The following is a 21262-nucleotide window of genomic DNA, read 5'->3' as shown; positions in this document are numbered from 1 at the left end:
TTAAATTAGATGATCATCGTGAACTAGCTATAAGCATGATATTAATGTATACATTGCATAAGAAGAAAAATATATAAATTCTAATAAAAATATATTATATGAATGTATATGTGATGATGTGTGATACACGTATTTATTATGACATACAGTATGAGAGTATACATATATGTTATGATATACAATTTATGTTTATATTATAATATGCAGCGTGAGAGTATATGTATATATTATGATGTGCGATGTGAAAGAACATACATATGTTATAATACGCGATGTAAAAGTATACATATATATATATATATATATATATATATATATATATATATATATATATATATATATATTACGACGTACGGTGTGAGAGTATATGTATATGTTATGACGTACGGTATGAAAGTGTATGCATATATCATGACATATGGTGTGAGAGTAGATGTACATATTTTGATGTATAATATAAGAGTGCATTTATATGTTATGAAATATGTTGTGAAAGTTCATGAAAGTATTATGATTTTCTATTGCATGTACGATGAATTATTCTTGCATATGTGTTTTCTGATTTACTTTAAATCAGAATTTTATTTCCTTATTAGATATTTGTTATAAAATATTTTATACATTTATATATATGACGTATGGTATGAGAGTGCACGTATATATTATGATATATGATGTGGGACTTCATAGATGTATTGTAATTATCTATTGCATATACTATGACTTACTCTTGCACATGGATATTTTATTTTACTTTGAATCGGAATTTTACCTCCTTATTATACATTTATCATGTTATGAGATTATATATTACCAATAAGATCATAAGAAGATGTAATTATCATGAAATATATTATATATTTATATATACAATGTGCAGTATAGATATGCACACATATGTGATGATAATTTATGATTTTCAGTTATATGTACTATAACTTACTCATGCACAAATATATTATGATTTACTTTGAATCAAAGTTTTACCTATTTATTATGTATTTATCACATTATAAGATTATACGTTGTTAAAAAGATCATAAGAACATTGATGTATCATAAAATATTTTATGCATATGATTTGAAATATTATATATGACACGATACCTATTCACCTAAATGAAATTATAAATATTTATAGTCACTGAGTTATCACTGATTATATATTCTACATTATAGGTAATAACACTATTAATCTATTCATAGGAATATGCTCATGCCAAAGAAGATATAGGTGATGACCTGTGGACACATTTTTTTATGTACATAACTTTTGGATAGTATATGAATGTGTGATTTAAGATTATGCGTTTATAACATATGCATAACTATCAAATACCATTGTATATAGGAGATTTTTCTATGATATTATTATTGATAGCATAAGTGAATTGATATCTCATAATGGAATCAAAGAGTATTCCCTAATCAAAAGTGTTTATAGTCTTTAAAACAAAAATATTATTGTGCTGAATTGGTTCGGATCATTTTGAACACCTCTGGTAGAAATATATTGAAGGTTATATAATAAGTATAGAGCTAAGCAAATATATTACATCTTTTAAAATATTTGATTGGACAAATTCGGACGGCCTAATTGTGGCCTCACAGAGACCTCGTAGATTTTTTTTTTTTTGTTTTGTTTTAGGATTAAGTTCGGAAGATTGGATTGGAGCCCAAAATTTTTAGCAGATAAATTAAGTCAGTACCCTTTATATCGTTGAATTCGAACTGCAAAATAAATAGCTGCATTGTGAATGGGAGTCTTGCAGACGACAGAAGAAGAAGAAGAAGAAGCTGCACTACGCCATGTAAAGGTGTACAGTATTGAGCTTTAAATGCAGCCATTAATTACCAGAGAATATAAATAGCCATACAGACCAGCAGTAAAGAATATAAATAGTTAACCAGCATAGGAAACACACATATTTGGACCCAACTCGGCAACATGAACACAGCAAACAAAGACAAGTGGACCCCCAAAAACCAACAAAGGCACGCCAACGGAAGCAGCAGACGAGATCACGCAACTTCTTCTCGCTCATGCTCCTTCTTCTCGCTCATGCTCCTTGGCCATCTCCTCCAGCGACACGCCCTTCGACTCCGGCACCAACAGCGAGAACAGCAGCCCCAGGAAGTTTGTGACGACGAGCACGAAAAGCGCGTTGCGGACGCCGATGCCGGCCGGGTAGCCCTTGTCCCTCTTCGCTGGGTCCCTGCTCTGCGCCGCGTACAGGAACCCGAAGGCGCCCACGATAGCCCCGGCCTTGCCTGCGGCCGCCGAGATGCCGTGGCACGTGGACCGCAGCCGCGCGGGGAAGATCTCCGCCGGCACGATGAAGGTGGTGCTGTTGGGCCCGAAGTTGGCGAAGAAGAAGGTGAATCCGTACATGATGACGAAGCCGATGTGATGAGTGGTCCAGTGGTGGTAGGGGATGGCGAGGCCGAGCATGAAGACGGTCATCATGAAGAATCCCATGACCTGGATCCGGAACCGCCCCATGATTTCGATGAGGGCCACGGTGAACCAGTAGCCTGGCACGGTGCCGCAGAGCGCGATGAGGGTCTGCGCCCGGGCGATCCGGAACACCTCCTCGATTGCGTTCATGGTGGCCGCCTTCGGAATCCACCCGATGGCGGTAAAGATGTCCTTCTGGAACAGGTTCTGGCTGTAGAAGGCGATGTCCAGGAAGAACCAGGTGGTGGTGGTGGCTAAGAGGTGGAGACCGTGGCGGCGAGCGAACTCCCTGGAGAAGAGGCCGAAGCTGTTGGCCCGGTCTGCGACCAGCCTCTGTGCATTTTCCGCGTCCTCCTCGAGTTCCATGTTGAGCACCTTCGACATGTCGGCCGCCGCCTGCTTCGTGTTCTTGGCCACAAGCGCGGTGTAACGGGCCGTCTCCGGCATCTTCATCCGCCAGTAGTAGGTGAGCCCCGCGGGGACGGCGCCGAACATGAGGATGATGCGCCACACGTAGTCGGCCTGCGGCACGGTGGAGCCAATCGGGTCGACGCTGAACGGCGGAACGTCATACCTGTTCTTGAACCCCGCAGACACGACGATGGCGACGATCCCGCCTGCGAGAATGCCGAAGCCCTGCATGGCGAAGACGGCCGCGATGAAAGCCCCGCGGGTCTTTTTGTTGGCGTACTCCGACATGATGGTGGCGGAGAGCGGGTAGTCGCCGCCGATGCCGAAGCCGAGCCAGAAACGGAAGAAACAGAGGGTGGTCACGACAGCCTTGGGGGAGGAGCTGAAGGAGAGGCCGGAGGCCACGGAGCATATGACCATGAGGACGAGGGTGAACCCGTAGACCGTCTTGCGGCCGAGCTTGTCGCCAAGCCACCCGAAGAAGAGCTGGCCTGAGAGGGTGCCGCAGAAGGCGACGCCGTTGACGGCAGCGGATACATTGGGCGGGAGCGTCCCGGGGGACGTCGAGTTGGGGTCGTAGTAGTAGATGCGGCCGAGGAGCTTGGTGATGAGTGAGATGCAGAAGAGGTCGTAGGCGTCAGTGAAGAAGCCCATCCCGGCGATGACGATCGCCGTGAAGTGGTACAATTGGGTCCGAGCGACGTCGAGCGCGCCCAACACCTTAAGCTGTTCTCCCGCCATCCCTGCACTCCTCCTCCTTGGACGTACAATTCTTTACCCTGCAACATACACACATGCGAGAGAGAAGGTTCATATCTCAAAAGAATTTTACATATGAAGTGCAAAGCAATACATGTACATATGTATATAGCAAACTGTATACAGTGCGTCTCTAAGTATATGTAATGAGGGGGACAAAGAAAAGAAGAAGAGCAAACATAAGCCCAATGCAAAGATGTGAGGTTTCACCTGACCTCTGGGAGCGGAGAGACAGGGAACGCTGGGCCAACAGGAGAGGCGAGCAAGTGATGGTGGTTGTTCTCGACATGTTAGGGCTTATATATTACATGAGATAACGTCGAGAAGATAAGCTAAATCACTTAATTAAAAGCCAGGAAATAGAATATTTAGGTCAACTATCTCCTAACCAAGTCATGCACTCAACCCAATGTTTTTCTATTGGTGAAGTCAAAAGGGTTGCTTTAGGGTAACTGAGAGAATATTCTCTATTTAGTAGTCGGAGAATAAATAAAGTAGAGAGAAAAATTGATTGTCGATTTATTTTACGTATTTTGGGAGAGATATGTGCATGCATGTCTACTTTGCCAGTAGCTGTCGGATTCGATAGCTGACCACTATCAATTATTCTCGTTTAATTCCGGATATCAGTTGCCATAGAATTAAAGATGAGTCATTCAATTAAATAAATTCCCCTTTCCCCTTTCTGATATGAATTTAAGCAAGCTAAGATCACTCTCAATTCCTCGTTGCAGACTGCACATAAATGGATCGACTAAGCAAACATGTTCTACTTGATTAATCAGTGAATAAAGTTTTATATGTGTATGTATGTATGACATGTTCTCCTTTCGAGGAATTGACTTTTGTTTCTTTCTTTTAAAGAAGATAGATTGCTACTTGGATTTTTTTGCTGATCGTGCTCATGTTGGGTATGACTAATTTGACAATGACTGGTATTATTTCTTTTAGATAAATTATTGTTTGACCTTTTTTGTTATTATTATTTATAATATTTTGTAATTATGTTCGATTTGACTTATCTCAGCTTTTCTGTACTCATATAATTATAATTATGTTCGATTTGATCAGGGAATGCACTTCAAACACTCAACTCTCTCTCATTTCACCAAAAGTTAACTTTAGCTTCGGAATGATCGAGTCAGGAAATCCTCCTTCCGACCCCGACCTATGTGTAAGAGCTCAGCGATAAAGAAGTAGATCACTCGTTAAGAGAGAAATCGTGCTCGGAAGACGATGCTCGAACTCGACCCGATCCGACGCTCACCCGAGCATCTGCGTGGGTGACCTTACGCATGCGAAATTAAATCAAGCCGTGCTAACACCTCGATCATAGCGTAAAGGCCCACCAACAAAAAGGACACGCTAAGTTTATGTAATCAATGGGAGATAATTATAATTATGAAATGGAGGTCATTCATTGCATATCAAAAATATATGTTTCTTTTTCGTCCTCCGCTTTCATTCCGTAACGCATAATATATTCTCCCTTTCTTTGTCTTTATTTATTACTTCATTTTGCTGCTTTATCTTTCTTTCGTATAGAAGGTCATTCATTGCATATCAACATGCAGCGGACGTCAACGGAGCACGAAGAGAGGAAGAGAGGATCAAGTACGGAAACTCCTCCTTCGTTGAATGATTGATGAAGATAATAATTAAGACAAAAAACATCGGCCCATTTACAAACAACTATTTGTCTTTTTCTGAAACTAGAAAGAATGGTCAACGAGTTCTCTTTTGGTGATCTCTGAGGTTGTGTTTAGATTCCGGAATAATAATTCCTCATAAATTGATTTTGACAACTCTATCGCTATAAAATATTTACGTATTCAAAAAAAATAAATAAATAAATTTAAAGAGAGTTGGATATGTTTTTGAGTTAATTATGCACGCAAACAGTTTGATTCGGACTCGGATACTGAAGAAAACAATGTATAGCTTTCATCTGGATTCAGTTTTCTTGACAATTGCGGCCATTAGAGTAATGCTTCATCTCAACATTATTCTCCTTATGGTGATTTAAAGTAATGTTGCGGTTTAGGCTCCGGTAATCGAAGCAAATAAGGACCCCTCGATTCCAAGTAGGCTGGCCAAGCGCGTGGGCTTGCAAGCGATGGGCCTGGTCTGCATGGGGGCAATTAAGTAAATAATCATTTTTATTTTTGTTTTTATTTTTATTTTTTGTCTCAATTAACTACTTTATTTATAATACGTCCAGGAAAACGAAATAGCAAAATGATATGATTAAGAGGAAACGAAATCTCCTCCATAGGTTTTTGCTCAAATAAAATGATAAGAGGAAATGAAATCTCCTCCATAAGTTTTTCTCATATAAAATGCAAAAGATGGCTATAATTCAAAATAATTTGTATGTTTTGTATGATTCTCAATATGATTAAAAAAATAATTTTATAGAATTAAAAATTAAGAAAGAGCGAGATTTTATTAAAGTAATCGGTTAAATGTTTCAGTTTGATAAACTTAAAAGATCCCATTGTAATATATAATTAACCCTCTCAAAACACCATTGTAATCAACATTATAAAATATAACAGAATAAATTTTAAATTAAAAATAAATAATTTTAAATTTTACTAAAATAATAATTTTATCTTTTTAAAATTAATTTAAAATACTTTTCAATTTTAACTCTACCTCATATCATTATACCATTTACCCTAACTCTCGAATTAGGAATCTAAACTCAAACTAATTCATTTTTATGCAAATCAAGAATTAATATTCTAATCACTAAAATGTCTCTGATGCTTGCCTAGAATCTGTATGTAACAAACAGTCTTGTGTTTTCAATCAATCCAAATTTTATTGGGTGAAAATTGGGTTACATAGAACTGAGAAATATAATATAGAACTTGTTATTTAGAGCCCATTTTTTACTTTTTTTTGACAACCTCTTTACTATTCAAAATCTATTAAGAAATTAATAAAATAATATTTTATTATTTATAACCCCCTCTAATTTTGATTTTTTTTTCTTTCTTACCTCCCATCATTGCCTATATGATGCTCTCCAATGCTCATTATTGTTGTTGTTCTCTAATCCATATTCTTTGTTGATTGTCCTCGGTTCCAATTCGTGTTCTTTCTCATATCGCCTACAATAATTGCCTTCCCCTTCTCGCCTAGATTATGCATCTTTAGTCGATACTAAGATGAAGAGCAAAAAAAAAAAAAAAAAAAAAAAAACACGAAGGAAGAAGAAGAGGAAAGAAGAAAAGGATATTCATTTAGAAAAAAATAATTTTAAAATATTAAAAATTTTAAAATAAGATTTTAAATAATAAATAAGAGGTTATAAATAGTGATCTCTATATAATATTTTATGGGTTGTGTATCTCTCAACTTTATTTATATTTTACACGACGACCTAAACCAATCCTTTTATAGATCCTCGAGGTTTTAATAAATTATTTTTTTTATAAAAAATATAATTTCAAGATTATTGACTCCCGTAGACTCGATGGTTTGTATTAAAAAAATTTATCTTTATTAATAATCAGAAAAAAAAATAAAATTGAGAGAAAAATCCAGGCTATCGAACAATCAAGTTCAAACCACTTAAATTCGAAATAAGAAGAAGCCAAGTTAAACATCCAAAGGAGACCAGTCTATGAGAAAAGCACAAAGAAAAGAAAATATGCAATTCTTCAAATCTCGTGCAATCGAACTTTGAAAAGTAGCTCTACCTACCTTGTTTGTAATTTTCAATCGCAGAAAACAATTATTTTGTTATTTCCTATAATATATATTTTCTTAGAACCATATGAAAATTCAAACTAGCATTATTAGTTTGTCTTCTTTTCTAGGTGAACTCTCACCAACAAGTCATAGTCGATGTCTTCTCTCATTGCCAGGAAGTCGTCGTCACGACACAATATAGCAGGGCTACTTTTGGCCAGACGATGCAGCAGAAGCTTCTGGGACAATTGACCAGGTCTTCTTCACATGGTATGCGTATCCATCGATGCTCTCCTTTCTGTTCTGTGCGTGAAGAAAGCAATGATGTCAACAACAGTGTGCTAGTCTTGCAACTCTTTCGTCCATCATTTGAGCAGTCCAAAGAGAAACGGATGAGCAGTCCTTTGTACCGTTTGTCCTACGACGAACACCTGACTCCGTTTGCCGCATTGAAACGTTTCCCCCGTTCTTCACCTTCTCCCCGCGTGACGACGCTGCTGTTGACTTGCGGACCTCGGGTTTTAGATCTTTAAAAGGTTCCGCGGACTCTGTTTCCCTTCACACCAAGAAAGCTAGGAATTGGCTCTGCAAAATGACGATGAAGATCGAGGGGTTGTTCTCTGCCATCGGCCTCCTTCTCCTCCTCCTCCTCCTGTCTCGGAGCCATTTAGCTACATCCCAAGAAGTTGGTACGACTTGATGCTCCGTCGACCAAGTGTTCGATGTTGGAACAGGTTTGCATCTGCTATATGTAACGAGCTCGGATGGGTTTGGTTTCTGGTTCCTGAGTGCAGAGGACGAGAGCGAGTTCAGCTACGAGGAAGGGAGTCCTAATGGCCCCCAACGCTGGGGAGAGATTCGCGAGGAATGGGCGATCTGCAACAACGGCGACATGCAGTCTCCTATCGATCTGCTGCATGAGAGGGTCAAGGTTTTGCCCGGGTTAGGGAGACTAAGAAGGAGCTACAGGGCTGCCAATGCGACGCTCAAGAACCGCGGCCATGACATAATGGTAGCTCCTGAACATTCTTTGAGCAAACATCTTCTTGCATCCTCTTTAGTTCATCATCCCTCATTTTGCTGTGTTACATACACTGATGCAGTTGGAATGGCCGGAAGAAGCAGGAAGGATTCACATCGATGGAACGGACTATGAGCTCAAACAATGCCACTGGCACTCTCCCTCCGAGCACAGTATCAATGGCAAGAGGTCCTCTCCTACTCAAAACAACATCACTGTTCTTCTCTTCCCTTCATTTTTCTGCATGATACACGACGAGAAAACCCAATTCGGACCTTAGCATAGAGTTTTGAGTCTATTTCCTGGTATCTTTCCGCAGGTTTGCTCTTGAGCTCCACATGGTACACCAATCGGCCGACGAACGCGTAGCTGTAGTTGGCATCATGTACAAGATTGGCCGACCAGATTCATTTCTAACAGAGGTGATCTTTCTTTCTCTACACCATTACTGATGTACTCAGGAAGTCAATCACAAACACTGCTATGTTTCCTTTGCAGCTGATGGAGTACATCGAAGAGATAGCTGGGAACAAAGAAGAAGAGAGAGTTGTGGGGTTTGTGGACCCAAGACACATAAAGATAGGAAGTAGGAAGTACTACAGATACATGGGCTCTCTTACTACACCACCTTGTACTCAAGGAGTGGTGTGGACCATCAGTGAAAAGGTAAAGTCTGCACCTTAAGCCACTAGTGCAGTTGCAATAATCTCCTCTCTCCATTCTCATAATTGTCTTTGCTGAAACATATATTTGAATCCACTGTTGATCACAGATCAGAACCGTATCAAAAGATCAAGTGAGTTTGCTGAGAGAGGCTGTGCATGATGTAAGTTTTTACTCCTCTGCAAGAAAGCAATTCTTCTGTATGTTTCGATAGAAGAGAGGACAATATCCTGACATCATCACATTACATCGTCGTTTCCAGGATGCAGAGAACAATGCCAGGCCGCTTCAACCACTTAACGGACGCGAGATCCAATTCTACACACCTCGGCTTCGTAAAAACGATGAGATCTTCCACCCATAAATTTGCAGCTGATGATATATTTCCCGATAGAATCGCAGCTATAGTACAGAGTTATATTGCTTCACGTCTGTCTTATTTGGAGGCACTGTATGGGTTGGGTGGGTTTTCAGCGTATTATGTATGTATTTATGAGGTAGGTTATCACTATGAGATTTCCCGGTGAGCCATGAATATTTTGAGTGTAGGTTATGGTTGGAGACTTTATGCTTATTTCCTTTTACTCATTATATGGAACACACTTATATTACAAGGTTAATGGTTGTAAAGAGCTGATGCAATTGTGTGCTTTGCCTCATTTTCTACATTGATTCACGCTGATTCAAGAACAGTATACAATCAGCTTGAAATCACTGAATTGGAGTCAGAACCAGTAGATCACTGTATACAGTCCACTTGATGCTCATCGATTCCAATCTAGTTAACCCAACCCAGAAACGTGAGATCGGAGGGGCTGAGTTGGGCTCGGACTATCCAATTTGTCCACCCTGACTCGCAGCATGGGGGACTGCTTGGGTTCTTTTGGCCCTCCTCGTTGATACGTAGTCAGTGGACACGGGGCACGGTCTATTGTGTGATACCCCACCAAGCATGGCTTTGCCGTTTTAGACCCCGAAACAACGATCCGTTTTCTTCAATCACGACGCTTATCGGATCGGATCCGGCCATTTCTTTGTTCGCCTTATTCCGTCCTCTGCATCGTTCATGCCCTAATCGAAGGGGGAGAAAGGGAAGAAGAACAAGGGAGGAACAGGTGGTCTACCGAGGAAATCGCCGGACACCGGAGCCCTTACCACCGGCAGAGACAGAGGATCTGACGTTATCGCCCACCGACTGAGACGCAGCGCTGGTACTTCTTCTTCCGATCGACCGTTTCCCTTGTTACCTCCGCCCTCCTTTCCTTTTTGAAGTCGCTTTCCTCTTCGATGCTACACCTTCGTCTCTCCAGATCGCGGGCAGATTTCCATGACGAATGGAGAGTGGAGCTGTTGCGTCCTGGTGTTGAGATTGTTCATGTGGCTTTCAAATTGTTTTCGCTCATACTATACTTGTTCGATTGCTTTCTTTTCAGTTGTTTCTTTTTTATGTGGGAGTTTCTGCTTTCTGATTTGTGATAGAAAATTTTGACGTTGCATGCGTAGTTATTCAAGCAGAGATTTCGCTTTCCATGGTTCCTTTTTTTATTTTCTATCTATATTGTACCTAGTTTAGAAAAGGCACTACCAAAAACAAATAGTTTATAGACATGTAGTTACTGCTATCTATATCCTTTTTTTTAATAGTTGCTTAGTTCATAAACGACAACTGAATTGTTCCTGTTGGAGACAGCCTTCTCTGTTTTGTTATTGAACTTGCTTTACTTGTGTAGCTATCTCTTAATCTTCTTTTAGTTTGTGTAACACAGTGCAGAAAAATCCTCTTTTAGTTTGTTTAACATTATGCAGCAATTTCCCTTTGTTTTATATTTAACTGTTGAAATCCCATGTGGTTGTCATTGATCTAAAATCTTTCTTAATGCTTGTTTAAATTGGACAATCTTCACTGGCCTGTGAAAGATTCAGTGTACCTAGGAGATCTCAGACTATTCTCGTGTAGATGTTTTTGTTATTGTCGTTTTGATTGTTCAAATGGTTTTTATGGTGTTTATTTTATGGTAACTGTTGTGCAGTTGGTTAATTGGTACTTTACTGTGAATGTTGAGCCATGACATTTTGCTTTCATCTTAATATCTCAAATTTCAAACTAGCCATATTTATTAATCACACTTTTTCACTAATTATTTTTATTGAATCATGTTCTTCTTGTCTTGTGTACATTTTCCTTTATCCTTTTAGACCTATGAGATGAAATATGAATTTTCTTTTTCAACCGTTTGCTATAATGGAAAACCTCACAATTGTTCAAGTAGGCAGTGTTTAGGGAGTGAGAGTGTTGACCTCATCCTGGGCACTAAATATACACCTGTATCATGATGGTATAATGTTGTAAATATGGTCAGCACGAGGCATTGGCTTGCGTTTCATGGTAGCACCTTGTTATTACTGCAAGTTGTGCAAGTGGTGGTTGCCATGTATGGTATGAAGTGAGGTGTGCTTTGGAGTTTGCACCTTGAACAATCCTTGATATGTTGGATGCATGCAAATACAGTAAGAAGTTGACCGTGAAAGAATGTTCTTGTGCTCAACAATTTATACAAAAACATAAAAAAAAAATTATTGTCATAATGTAAATGTATGGAACATGATAAGAACATACATAAAATCATGCATGTAGATTCTTATGTATGGTTTGGAGAACAAGGGCATGGATTAAAGAATGCTTAATTACATGGGAGTCATTATTAATGGAGTGAAATGAATGTTATATAAAGCAAGGTTCACTGTACCATGGTGTCCCGCTCGATACGAACAGTATGTACTGGTCCAATAGAAGATTGGTATGGGCGGTACATACCAGTCTATCAATACACCCCATCATACAGTGTGTCGGTGCGTTGGTACATACTGTACCATTGGTTGGTCGGTACAGTGGTACGAACTGATAAGGCGAACCATGATATAAGGATAGGGAAAGTTAACTGGAACTACCTACAAGGAAGTCAGAATTAGGTTATCAAAATAAAAATGTTGAAAATGTAAAATGGAGTATGAGGAGCAAATTCTCTCCTATGATAACCTTGGAAAATATTTTGGAGCAGAATATGTGAAACAAGGATGCTCTCTGTAGCTTTCTATATCTGTACCAGCTATATGCAAGTTATGATGTTTCTGGGATCCTTCTTGAATACATGTCTACTGCTTCTTCAAAATAATTTTTTTGTAAGTATTTATCACAATATTTTAAGATATCTAGAAGATACTTTGTAATCATTTCTTGCATGATGACTTATAAAAAGATCTTTCAATCTTTTCTGCTCTCTTGGATTGCTATGTTGTCTTCTCTTTTCTTTTTTTTTCTAAATTTATTTTTGGACAGTTAATATGTAAGAATTCCTAGGAGTAATGTAATTCCCAGTGCACTGGATCTAACAGTATTTTGATTCATGTTGTGGGATTGTATATCCTGTCCTCTCTCTTGCATGCATCATATGTGGGTGGTGGGCAAGTGGAGGCAGGCCAGGCATGCACCTCTTTTTCTTTGGTTATTGAGCCTCAATGACAGACAACAGTGTTCACTTACTGCCATTGCTCTTTTCTTTTCCCCTTTTCCAGCAAAGCAAATAGGTTGGAATTGACGACAAGCTCCTGGTCTGGTTTTGGATGAATTCAATTAATATACCACTTACTAACGTAGCATCCTGTTGTTTTGATACTAAGTGCAGCAGGTCCAAGCATCATAGTTCAATGTTAATAATTTATGAAAAGGGTTCAGTCTAGTTGCTATGTTTGACTCTCCCAAACCCGCCATTGGCTATGGTCTCTTGCCTCTTGCACTCTGTTACCCTTTCGACTGTAGTATGATAGACAATGATAAGTTCTTTAGCTACCAAGGATTAGAAGGCAACATACATGATTTCTTTTATATTTAGATAAATCTTTTTCTTTTCTGATTGCACTTTATAATAAGTGGTTTCTTTCTTTTTTTTTTGTTTGTTTATATTCAACGTTAAATTGTTCTGTTGAGGCTTATGCATTCAAACAGTCCTTATAGGCAGTTCAAAAGAATAGTCTCTCTGTTACTGGTTCTCACACCTTGGAACCTGTAGTAGCCATTGTCTATGACTACTATGGATATGATTATTTCACAAATGAACATACAAGTTTCTCAAGACTAGGCTGAATTTTCCAAATTGCTCTCATGGTCATACAATCATGTCTATATTCATGTAGCTTGTTACGATGTCAAATTGGTTGATGAATGATTGAGGCTGCGACTTTATGGATCATGCCTGATGCATGAGTTTTTAGGCATCCTCTAGTACAAAAGGAAAATGGTCACTACTGAAAATTCCTTATTATTACAGTGGATTACGGAAATGATATGTAGTTCTTTTATCTGGTATATAAGAGATATAATCTCCCCATTTATATACATAAAATGCTTTGAAATATTTAGGTATTTCTTTGAGACAGTTTAGAAAATCAACTATTTCTTCATGAGGGAAGTAATCCACAAGAGCTTCAAGGATAAGAGCCATGAAGTATCCACCTGATTTAGAAATACAAAAGCAAATTTGTTAACCAAAGCAGCAGAAAAGCATGAGCTATTTTTTTGGACTCTGTTAGTAACTTCATTTACGGTGGTAAGGTTGCAAAGATTGACCATCCCAAGAGCATTTGTGGGAGCCTTGTGCATTTAGTACATATTTTTTAGTAACTTCATTTTGTAGGTACATTTAGTAATGACTAGTTGTGGAAGATTATTTACCTAACTAACTTCAGTAGCATTTTATTTTGTGAAAACAACTCATGAGACAATTTAAATAAGTGTAGAACCCAATCTTTCCTGATCAGTAGCAAACAAGTCACACTTTGTATGCGAAACAAAAATGTTTAATTGTTTCTTTAGAGCAGCCTTCTTGGACTATACAGCTTATACAATAGCTTTACTTTGGTGGTTCTGATGTCAAAAAGACGTGTTGGTTTCTCTTCTTGTTTTTGCCTGGTTCTTGTGTCAATCTCTCTCGATCTTGGATTTCTATAGAAAATGTTTATATCATTTAAAAGCTGAACATCTTGATTTGATCTAGTAACGCTTTGCATCAGACTGGTATCAAATGACACTCGTTTGGTCACAACCAGATGAAAGCTTATCTTATCAGATATTGTCATTAAATTTGTGGTGTAAATTGGATGCTTGTTTTCATATTTCCACCTTATATTTTATCAGTACTTATTATTTACCTCAATAAGCATATTGTTTTGGTTTCATTACAGGCATATCACTGTTGCTGTCACTCGGCTTTCCCGAATCATGGATCGCACCGATGGAGGTGATCATGTAAGTGCTATCTCTTAGCTCGGTCAATCTTCGACCAGCTTAATTTGCCTTGTAAAAAAGAACACTCATAGTGCAGGAAGGAGGCAGTGTCGTAGGCTTCGAAGTACCAAGGTCGCCCGATTCAAGCTACAACAACCCGATACCGGGAAATGAAGATGAAGCTCGAGAGCCTCCACTTGTTCCTACCCATCTGCACCATACGTTGCTGAACTACCCCCACGGCCAAGACGATCCAAGCAGTCTTTCCATGCCTCAAAATGTGATCCTGAATCACCTCTACATAGGGAACCAAGATGGCCCGAGATCTGTTGTAGCTCTAGGGATCACCCACCGTGTCCGGTCAAAGTACGTTACAGTTGTGCTCTACAAGCCAGTCCAGAGAAGGTGAACTCCATTTTCTTTTGTCGATTGGGTTAATATTCATGAGAGCCTGACTGCTGTGGCTGTGACCATACTGACAAAGTGGAAACCCATTCTACAATTACTCATCTGCATAAATGGATCTGATTCTCCTTGTCATTTCGCCAGGTTTTTGATGTAGCTCTGCATTCTTCTTACTCGAGTCAGTATTTTGGTTTATGGGAGTTTAGTTGTGTGATTTATGTAATCTAAAATTTCCCATCTATGATATTTATAGGAGGCCGGTAAAACTCCACAGGGAGGACAGAGAGATCATATATGATTTTGGTTCATATTATTATTTCCATATAGTCTGATAAAAATACTCTTCTCAAACAACATTACTTGTACTAATTGAAATTAGATTAGGTGTGTAGTTAGTTCTTGTTTCTCGATCGCCCAAAATGACTGTGTCCATAGCCCTTCTTCCCTTGTTCTGAGGTTATTCTGGTCCCAACCCAAATCAAAACCTGCGGTCTGTACTCTTTATCGGTTTTGTGGACATCGAGACCGGAATCCAAGTGAGACAAATTTTCAACCTTAACATGCTATGAACTGAATCATTCCACAGTCTTCCACTATTATGTTGACCTTCTGCACCACATCTGATAGTAACCCGTCCTGCTCTCTCATGTCCTCCCAATTTGAGCTTCTCTCCTTGTGTGTCAGACCCCAGCAAGATGTAGGAATTTAATTGTGTGTGTGTGTATATATATATATATATATATATATATATATATACGGTAAAATTATGATAAAAAAGATTCAAAGTGCATTCATTACATTATCCTTTTTCGTCTTCCAAGATGTTGTCCTTATCATTTCTTCTATTCAGTTTAACGATTAGTCTCATTTGAATCGAAAGAAAATCCAAAAATGTCTTTTGACTATCGGAAGTCCATAAGATTTGCTCAATAAGAAAGACTGTGGTCGACTACTTTTGTTATCGGTCTGAGTTCATTTTCTGTCCAAAAACAAAAGAAGCAAGTCGATATCTTGTCTTAGATCAACAGCAACGTGATGCGTGATGGCAGCCACAACAGCCAATTTAATCATCTAGACCCACACCCGTGTGTCTGGGACCCCACGCATTGTCAGCTACTATCACCGCGCGTGGAAGACTGCCACCATCGCTGACATGGTGGAAACACAGCTCTCAAGTCATTTGCTGTGTGATGAGAGACCTCTCATGTTCCAAAAGCAGCAGCCACAAGCACAAGTTATAAAGAAGCACCACCGTCTCTTTTCCTTTTCAGCTCCTTTCCTCTTCCCTACTAGTTTCATCGCACCATCTCAGAAGCGAAGGAGATGGCGACGGCGAAGAGATCAGAGGAGGGCTTGCCGTGCCCCTCGTTTAGCCGCCGGTGCCGGCTGCTGGTGAGGGAGCAGAAGGCTCGGTTCTACATACTCCGGCGGTGCATCATGATGCTGGTTTGCTGGAGTGATCGCGGCGATCTCTGATACTTGTTTATGAGGAGGACATGGAAGAGATGTACACGTTGTAGTACTTACTACATTCCGCGTGATATGTGGAGGAGCTTTAGTTCTGGGAAATGTAGCTCACGAGGCCATACAACTCATGTATATCTCGTTGAACATAAATCATGGAACTTAATTCTAATGGCTATGCGGTGCACATCGATATCGCAAGTTGCTTTTGTTCTTTATGTTGTTATTTACTTGTGCAGAGGTGTGCTTGACTGACTCTGGCAATTTGGATCCACATCTGGTACATCTGGACACCAAGTAAGAGAAGTTACATGTGATGTGAAGCAGGTACTCCAAAGACGAGCTTCTTCCAACTTAGTTTACTTTCTTTCTTATCATTTGTTTTTCCTGCCTACCCTTTGGAGTTCTTTGCTCTCTCTCTCTCTCTCCTGCTTTCCCTTCGTAGAAACAATGGATCCTATCGTCCAGAGAAGATATCTTGTACTATCATTGTTTTAAGAATATTTAACTAGTAGGGAGCGTTAGGTACCGAGCAATCATATCGAATATGATGTTAAAACCCGAACTAACACGTTCTTCTTGAGATGATCGAAGAAAGAAAGGCACCACATCAAAGTTACAGTTTGATGTTAGAACGAGTCTTAACGATATCCGATCGCAGAAGCGGTTTCATGTCATCTTCTTCATCAGGAAAATGAATGCCGAGTTTGTCTTCGCGCCTACAGTTCATGTCTCCATTCTGGTTTCAGATTTGCAGCCACCGCTCCAACAGTTCACCATCGAAAAATAACCTGGATTTGGTACTCAATAAGCTTGGTGTGCATGAGAGCTTCTCAGCTGCCATCTCTCCATGCCCAATTCCATGCATCCATGCGACCGAGCTTAGCTTGGATGAGATAGCAAGAACGAAAGAGGCATCCATACCGCTATGAGTGATCTGACGCGTGTCTTTACCCTCTGACGGTGAGAGGATGAGGAGAACTCAAACGACCACGATGCAGGTGCTGTCATATCAGTATGCCTTGGCTTTCATCCCGCAGCCGTGTGAAGCTCATGCTCAAGCTGGACGTCTGTTTCCAGTACAATCGGCTCATCACTTGATACCGTCGCACGAACAGAAACTGCGAGATCGAACATCCTGGTAATTAAGTCGATAATTTCTGACAGCCAAATGATCATTACAGAGCTGGCGATGGCAACATGACAGAGACAAGTACGTGATGGTCGTTTACATGCATCTAATATGGACTTGTGGAGTCCAAGAGAAGATTACTGATCGGTCAAATGTGTATATCCTTTTTGTCGTCGGCAGTAGGCTTTTCTTCTTTACCTTTTCCTTTACTTTCTTGGTCATGGTGACTGGGTGGGTGGGTTGGGTTGCTGTGGCTCTTTTGCCACTGTGGGTGATTCCTACTGGAAATGTAGATCTTGTACTTCCTGTTGCTCTGCAAATTCAAGTTCTACTCATCTGATGGATATGGATCATAGTGCAGGACTTTGGCGGAAAGTGAAAGTTAAAGAAAGATTAATTCGGTATGATAATGCTGTACTTAATCACACTGATAAACAAATGCTTTCATCATGTGACAATCATTTTCAGATTCCTTAATTACATGTTGTCATCATAAATTATTGGTTACATAATCTCATCAAAAACTTCATCGCGAGTACAATTTAGTACAGCAGTAACAGCTACACTTGTCAGGACAACTGGACCGGAATGAATATTGACCGCTAGTCGGTAAAATGGCAATGATGGACTTGAGGATGTGTTTCTGGCTGTTTGCTGAAGCAATTAATTCTACGTGTTTATGATTAGCCAGATGTTGTCAGTAATCCAGTGTTGTTAATGTAATATACTGAGTTAGGGTTCTACCAACCAAGCCAAGATTGGATTTGCATGTTGCTACTGTAAATGATCGTTCACAAAAGTGGAGTAGATATGAGGATAAACCTTGGAGTTGCTCTTCTTGGTTGAAGTACTCCATTAACCATTGGAATATGAAGCTCTCAAGAAGTTGAAGTACTCCACCATTAACCATTGTTTATTTTCTTGTCTGGACCGGACCTTTCATTATTTTCCAATCCACTTCGATTAAAAAACATGAAATCAACAAGTAGATCCTAATAATTAATGACAGAAGTGAGCATACGACAATACTTTAAGAGGTATTTCTCCTGACAAATGATCTGTTCGTTCACATGTGCAGAAGCAATTTGAGAAGTGAACAGACTATGATTGAACTAAATAAATTGTTGTTACTATGGTTCCAATTCAAAACTAGTATTTTTGGGAATTCTGAATGCTTTAACCTTGTTGAAGAAGCATTGCAAAACACCAAGTCATGACCATGCAACAAAACTAGCTATAGGAAGGGTGCTGTCAGATGCAGTGCAAAGGAAGAAAAGCCCATGTACGTGAAACGATTGTAGGGCCACATACATGCATGGTAAAAGGAAAAAATGTGGTAACTCTTTCTAGTTGAAGCTATCAATTCCTTCCACAGGATGAGTGTTGTCCGAAATGAAGAAATGGTCGATGCGTGACATCTCCATTATGGTCCGAAATCTTTTTTGTAAGCACCATCTCATTTCACCCTTTCATACATATATATATATATAAGGTGAGTGGTATCATAAATGGTAAGAGAGAGGGAGGTAAGTTCGAGCCATGGCATCTGCATTTATGATGAGAACACAAGTTGGGAGTATCAGAAGATTGAAGAAGAAAAGGGAAGGGATGCAGGAGGAGTTGTGCAGTAGGGTTTTGTCTGATAGCAGTGGGAGGAGGGGACACCGACAGCGGGAATCCATGGAAGGGAGCGCCCAAACTACTACGGCCTCTCACAGCTCACCGAGTGTTTCGGCCACCCGTGCGTGTGGTCCATCCATCCTCCTCTTCTTTCTCTTTCCTTCCATTCCATTCCTCCTTTGGCTCGTCAAATAAATGATGAGAGTTAAAGAGAGAAGATGGAGTGTTTCTTAGCTGCCAACCTTATCTTTAGATTTTGTTCTATTCTCGCTCTATGATTGGGATCACATTTTCTTATGTGTTGAGTTATGATGTGAATCAAATTGTTGGAAGAACTACAAATATTCAAACATGAAAAGAATACTCGATCGATTAAGATCTAGTTTTTCTATAAACATCATATGTATCTTAAGATGTCGGTAAAATTAAGGCATGAGAAAATATACGCAAGAGGATTGCGAAAACAATTTCTCAGCGGTTAAATATGGAAATGAGTTTAGATTTAGGTTTAACTTAATTCAAGTGAATATTTCATTTCTTTTATGTGTTTATTCTCATGTCGTAAAAAAAAAATTAGTTTTCTCTCTCTACTCTACTCTACTCTACTCTACTTCATAAGCAAGAAGTAGAAAGCCACATAAATCTTGCATCAGCCTTTGTGGCTTATGGCTTGTTGTTGATATTTGGATTTCGAGGTTTTCTCCCCCGACATGTTGTTGTTGTCTTTCATTTTCATTTTTTTTTTTATTTCAAGAAAAATAATTCATCAAAAAAAAAAAACTTAATTCAAATTGTAAAATTTAGGAAGAAAAACTATATGACAGATTTGTAGTACTTGAAGATATTTTCTGGAAGACCGCATAAATAGTGGGACACTTAATAATTTGGATGCGTAAGTAATGATTTCAGAAATCAAAGAAAAAAAAGATAGATAGATAGATAGATTAACACGAAAGGATCACCAGCTTGGTTGACACTGTTGATATTATTTGATGGAGTAAACACATCATGTGGAAGCAATTAAGCGAAGAATATTTTGCTCATTGAGGTGTCGCTAAACCTCGTACTGGGAGAGAAGGAGGGAGGGACATCTTTACCCTTCCTATGAAACGCCATCACAACATGAGAGAGACAACCGGAATCATCTATAGTGAAACAGCGGTCTCATGTCCGTGATCCGCATCAAGCTTGGAGCAAAGTGGATACTGGATACCAGCTGTGAGCTAGCTTGAGAAGAAGAGGCAACAACAAGCAACTACTATTTGTCCCATGTAATTTAATTTACTAGATCAGGCAGGATATATAACAAAACCACACTTGACGTGCATTGTGTATATCGATGATGAATCAATAACACTCGAAGGAACACCAAGGATCAGGCATTAACTCTGCTTTAATGTATAAGTAGCAAATTTATGGTAAGAAGCTTGGATCATGTACACAGTGGATCGGGCGTAACTAAAACGTGAGCTATATGTACCCTTTGATGCATTAAATGGCGGCTAAGAGTCCCAAGCAGCAGGGACAAGGGAGAGTGATGATAGCTGCAGTAGTGCGACCACTGTTTTTCTCATAGCTTGTCAATGGATGCTGAGACACATCACATGTACTAGGCGTACCCATAGCTTGGAAAAGGTCGAATAGGCAGGCATGTAATGTCATCGCTAAGGCAGCGTGAAGCCATAACCGGGGGAGGCCATGGGGGGTGGGAGGCAGCGCTGTAAAAAGTGGACGGCAAGCTTTCGCTCCCAAGTCAAAGATGGAGGTGGGACGTGGGACCCTCTCTTCAATTCAATGGGAGGGCACATCATATAAATAGGCAGCAGTGCACGTGTGGGTGTGGGACCTGCATGGCTCCCAAATAATGGTGTTGAGCCCTCTCTCTCTCTCTCTCTCTCTCTCAGGTTCAAAGTTAGCGAGGCGACGACTGGGCGTCTCAGCGGGACCCATGCGGATCCGCAACGCTCACATCACTTGTGGATTCGCTGCCCCCTTTGGAATCAAAGTTCGACGCTTGCACGAATAAGGTAGCCATCATTAATTTAGAGAAACAAGTGTAAGTGGACAACGATCCAATCCACTGCGTTAGAAAATATATTTATATTCTTAATATGTAGTCGATGGGAAAGATTTGATCCAATGCGTAGTTAGTTATGAAATGCTTCGATAAATAATATTTCTAAATTATTATTATTTTAAATATTGAGATAAATATTGTTTGATAAAATTATATTTCAAAGTTCATTCAATATTTTTAATATTTTATGATCATATATATATATATATATATATATATATATATATAATCTTATATAAACCTTTCATATGGATCAAATATATAATAAA

General features: G+C 39.4%; 2 protein-coding genes across 3 annotated transcripts; one reads left to right on the top strand and one right to left on the bottom strand.

Moving 5' to 3' along the window:
- Positions 1-1827: 1827 nt before the first annotated feature.
- LOC135583708 (probable inorganic phosphate transporter 1-3) lies at positions 1828-3895 on the bottom strand. 2 transcript variants are annotated; one of them, XM_065108869.1, is made up of 2 exons: positions 3839-3895; positions 1828-3648 (listed from the first exon to the last, which is right to left on the bottom strand). In XM_065108869.1, the coding sequence occupies exon 2, from the start codon at positions 3608-3610 to the stop codon at positions 2042-2044; it is 1569 nt and encodes a 522-aa protein (XP_064964941.1). In that variant the 5' UTR covers positions 3611-3648; positions 3839-3895; the 3' UTR covers positions 1828-2041. The 2 variants fall into 2 exon arrangements, with proteins under 2 accessions (XP_064964941.1, XP_064964942.1); XM_065108870.1 differs by having other exon boundaries at positions 3844-3891.
- Positions 3896-7539: 3644 nt separating this feature from the next.
- Positions 7540-9634, top strand: LOC103985028 (alpha carbonic anhydrase 7). Its single transcript, XM_065108871.1, has 8 exons — positions 7540-7600; positions 7708-8019; positions 8125-8342; positions 8434-8540; positions 8671-8773; positions 8850-9017; positions 9124-9177; positions 9277-9634. Exons 1-8 carry the CDS (start codon positions 7555-7557, stop codon positions 9376-9378), a joined length of 1110 nt encoding a protein of 369 aa, XP_064964943.1. The 5' UTR covers positions 7540-7554; the 3' UTR covers positions 9379-9634.
- Positions 9635-21262: the final 11628 nt, after the last annotated feature.

Source organism: Musa acuminata, chromosome BXJ2-5, assembly GCF_036884655.1.
Source record: "Musa acuminata AAA Group cultivar baxijiao chromosome BXJ2-5, Cavendish_Baxijiao_AAA, whole genome shotgun sequence".
NCBI classification, from domain to species: domain Eukaryota; kingdom Viridiplantae; phylum Streptophyta; class Magnoliopsida; order Zingiberales; family Musaceae; genus Musa; species Musa acuminata.
The sequence above is the reverse complement of the archived record's forward strand: the minus strand, read 5'-3'. Positions and strand labels throughout refer to the sequence as shown.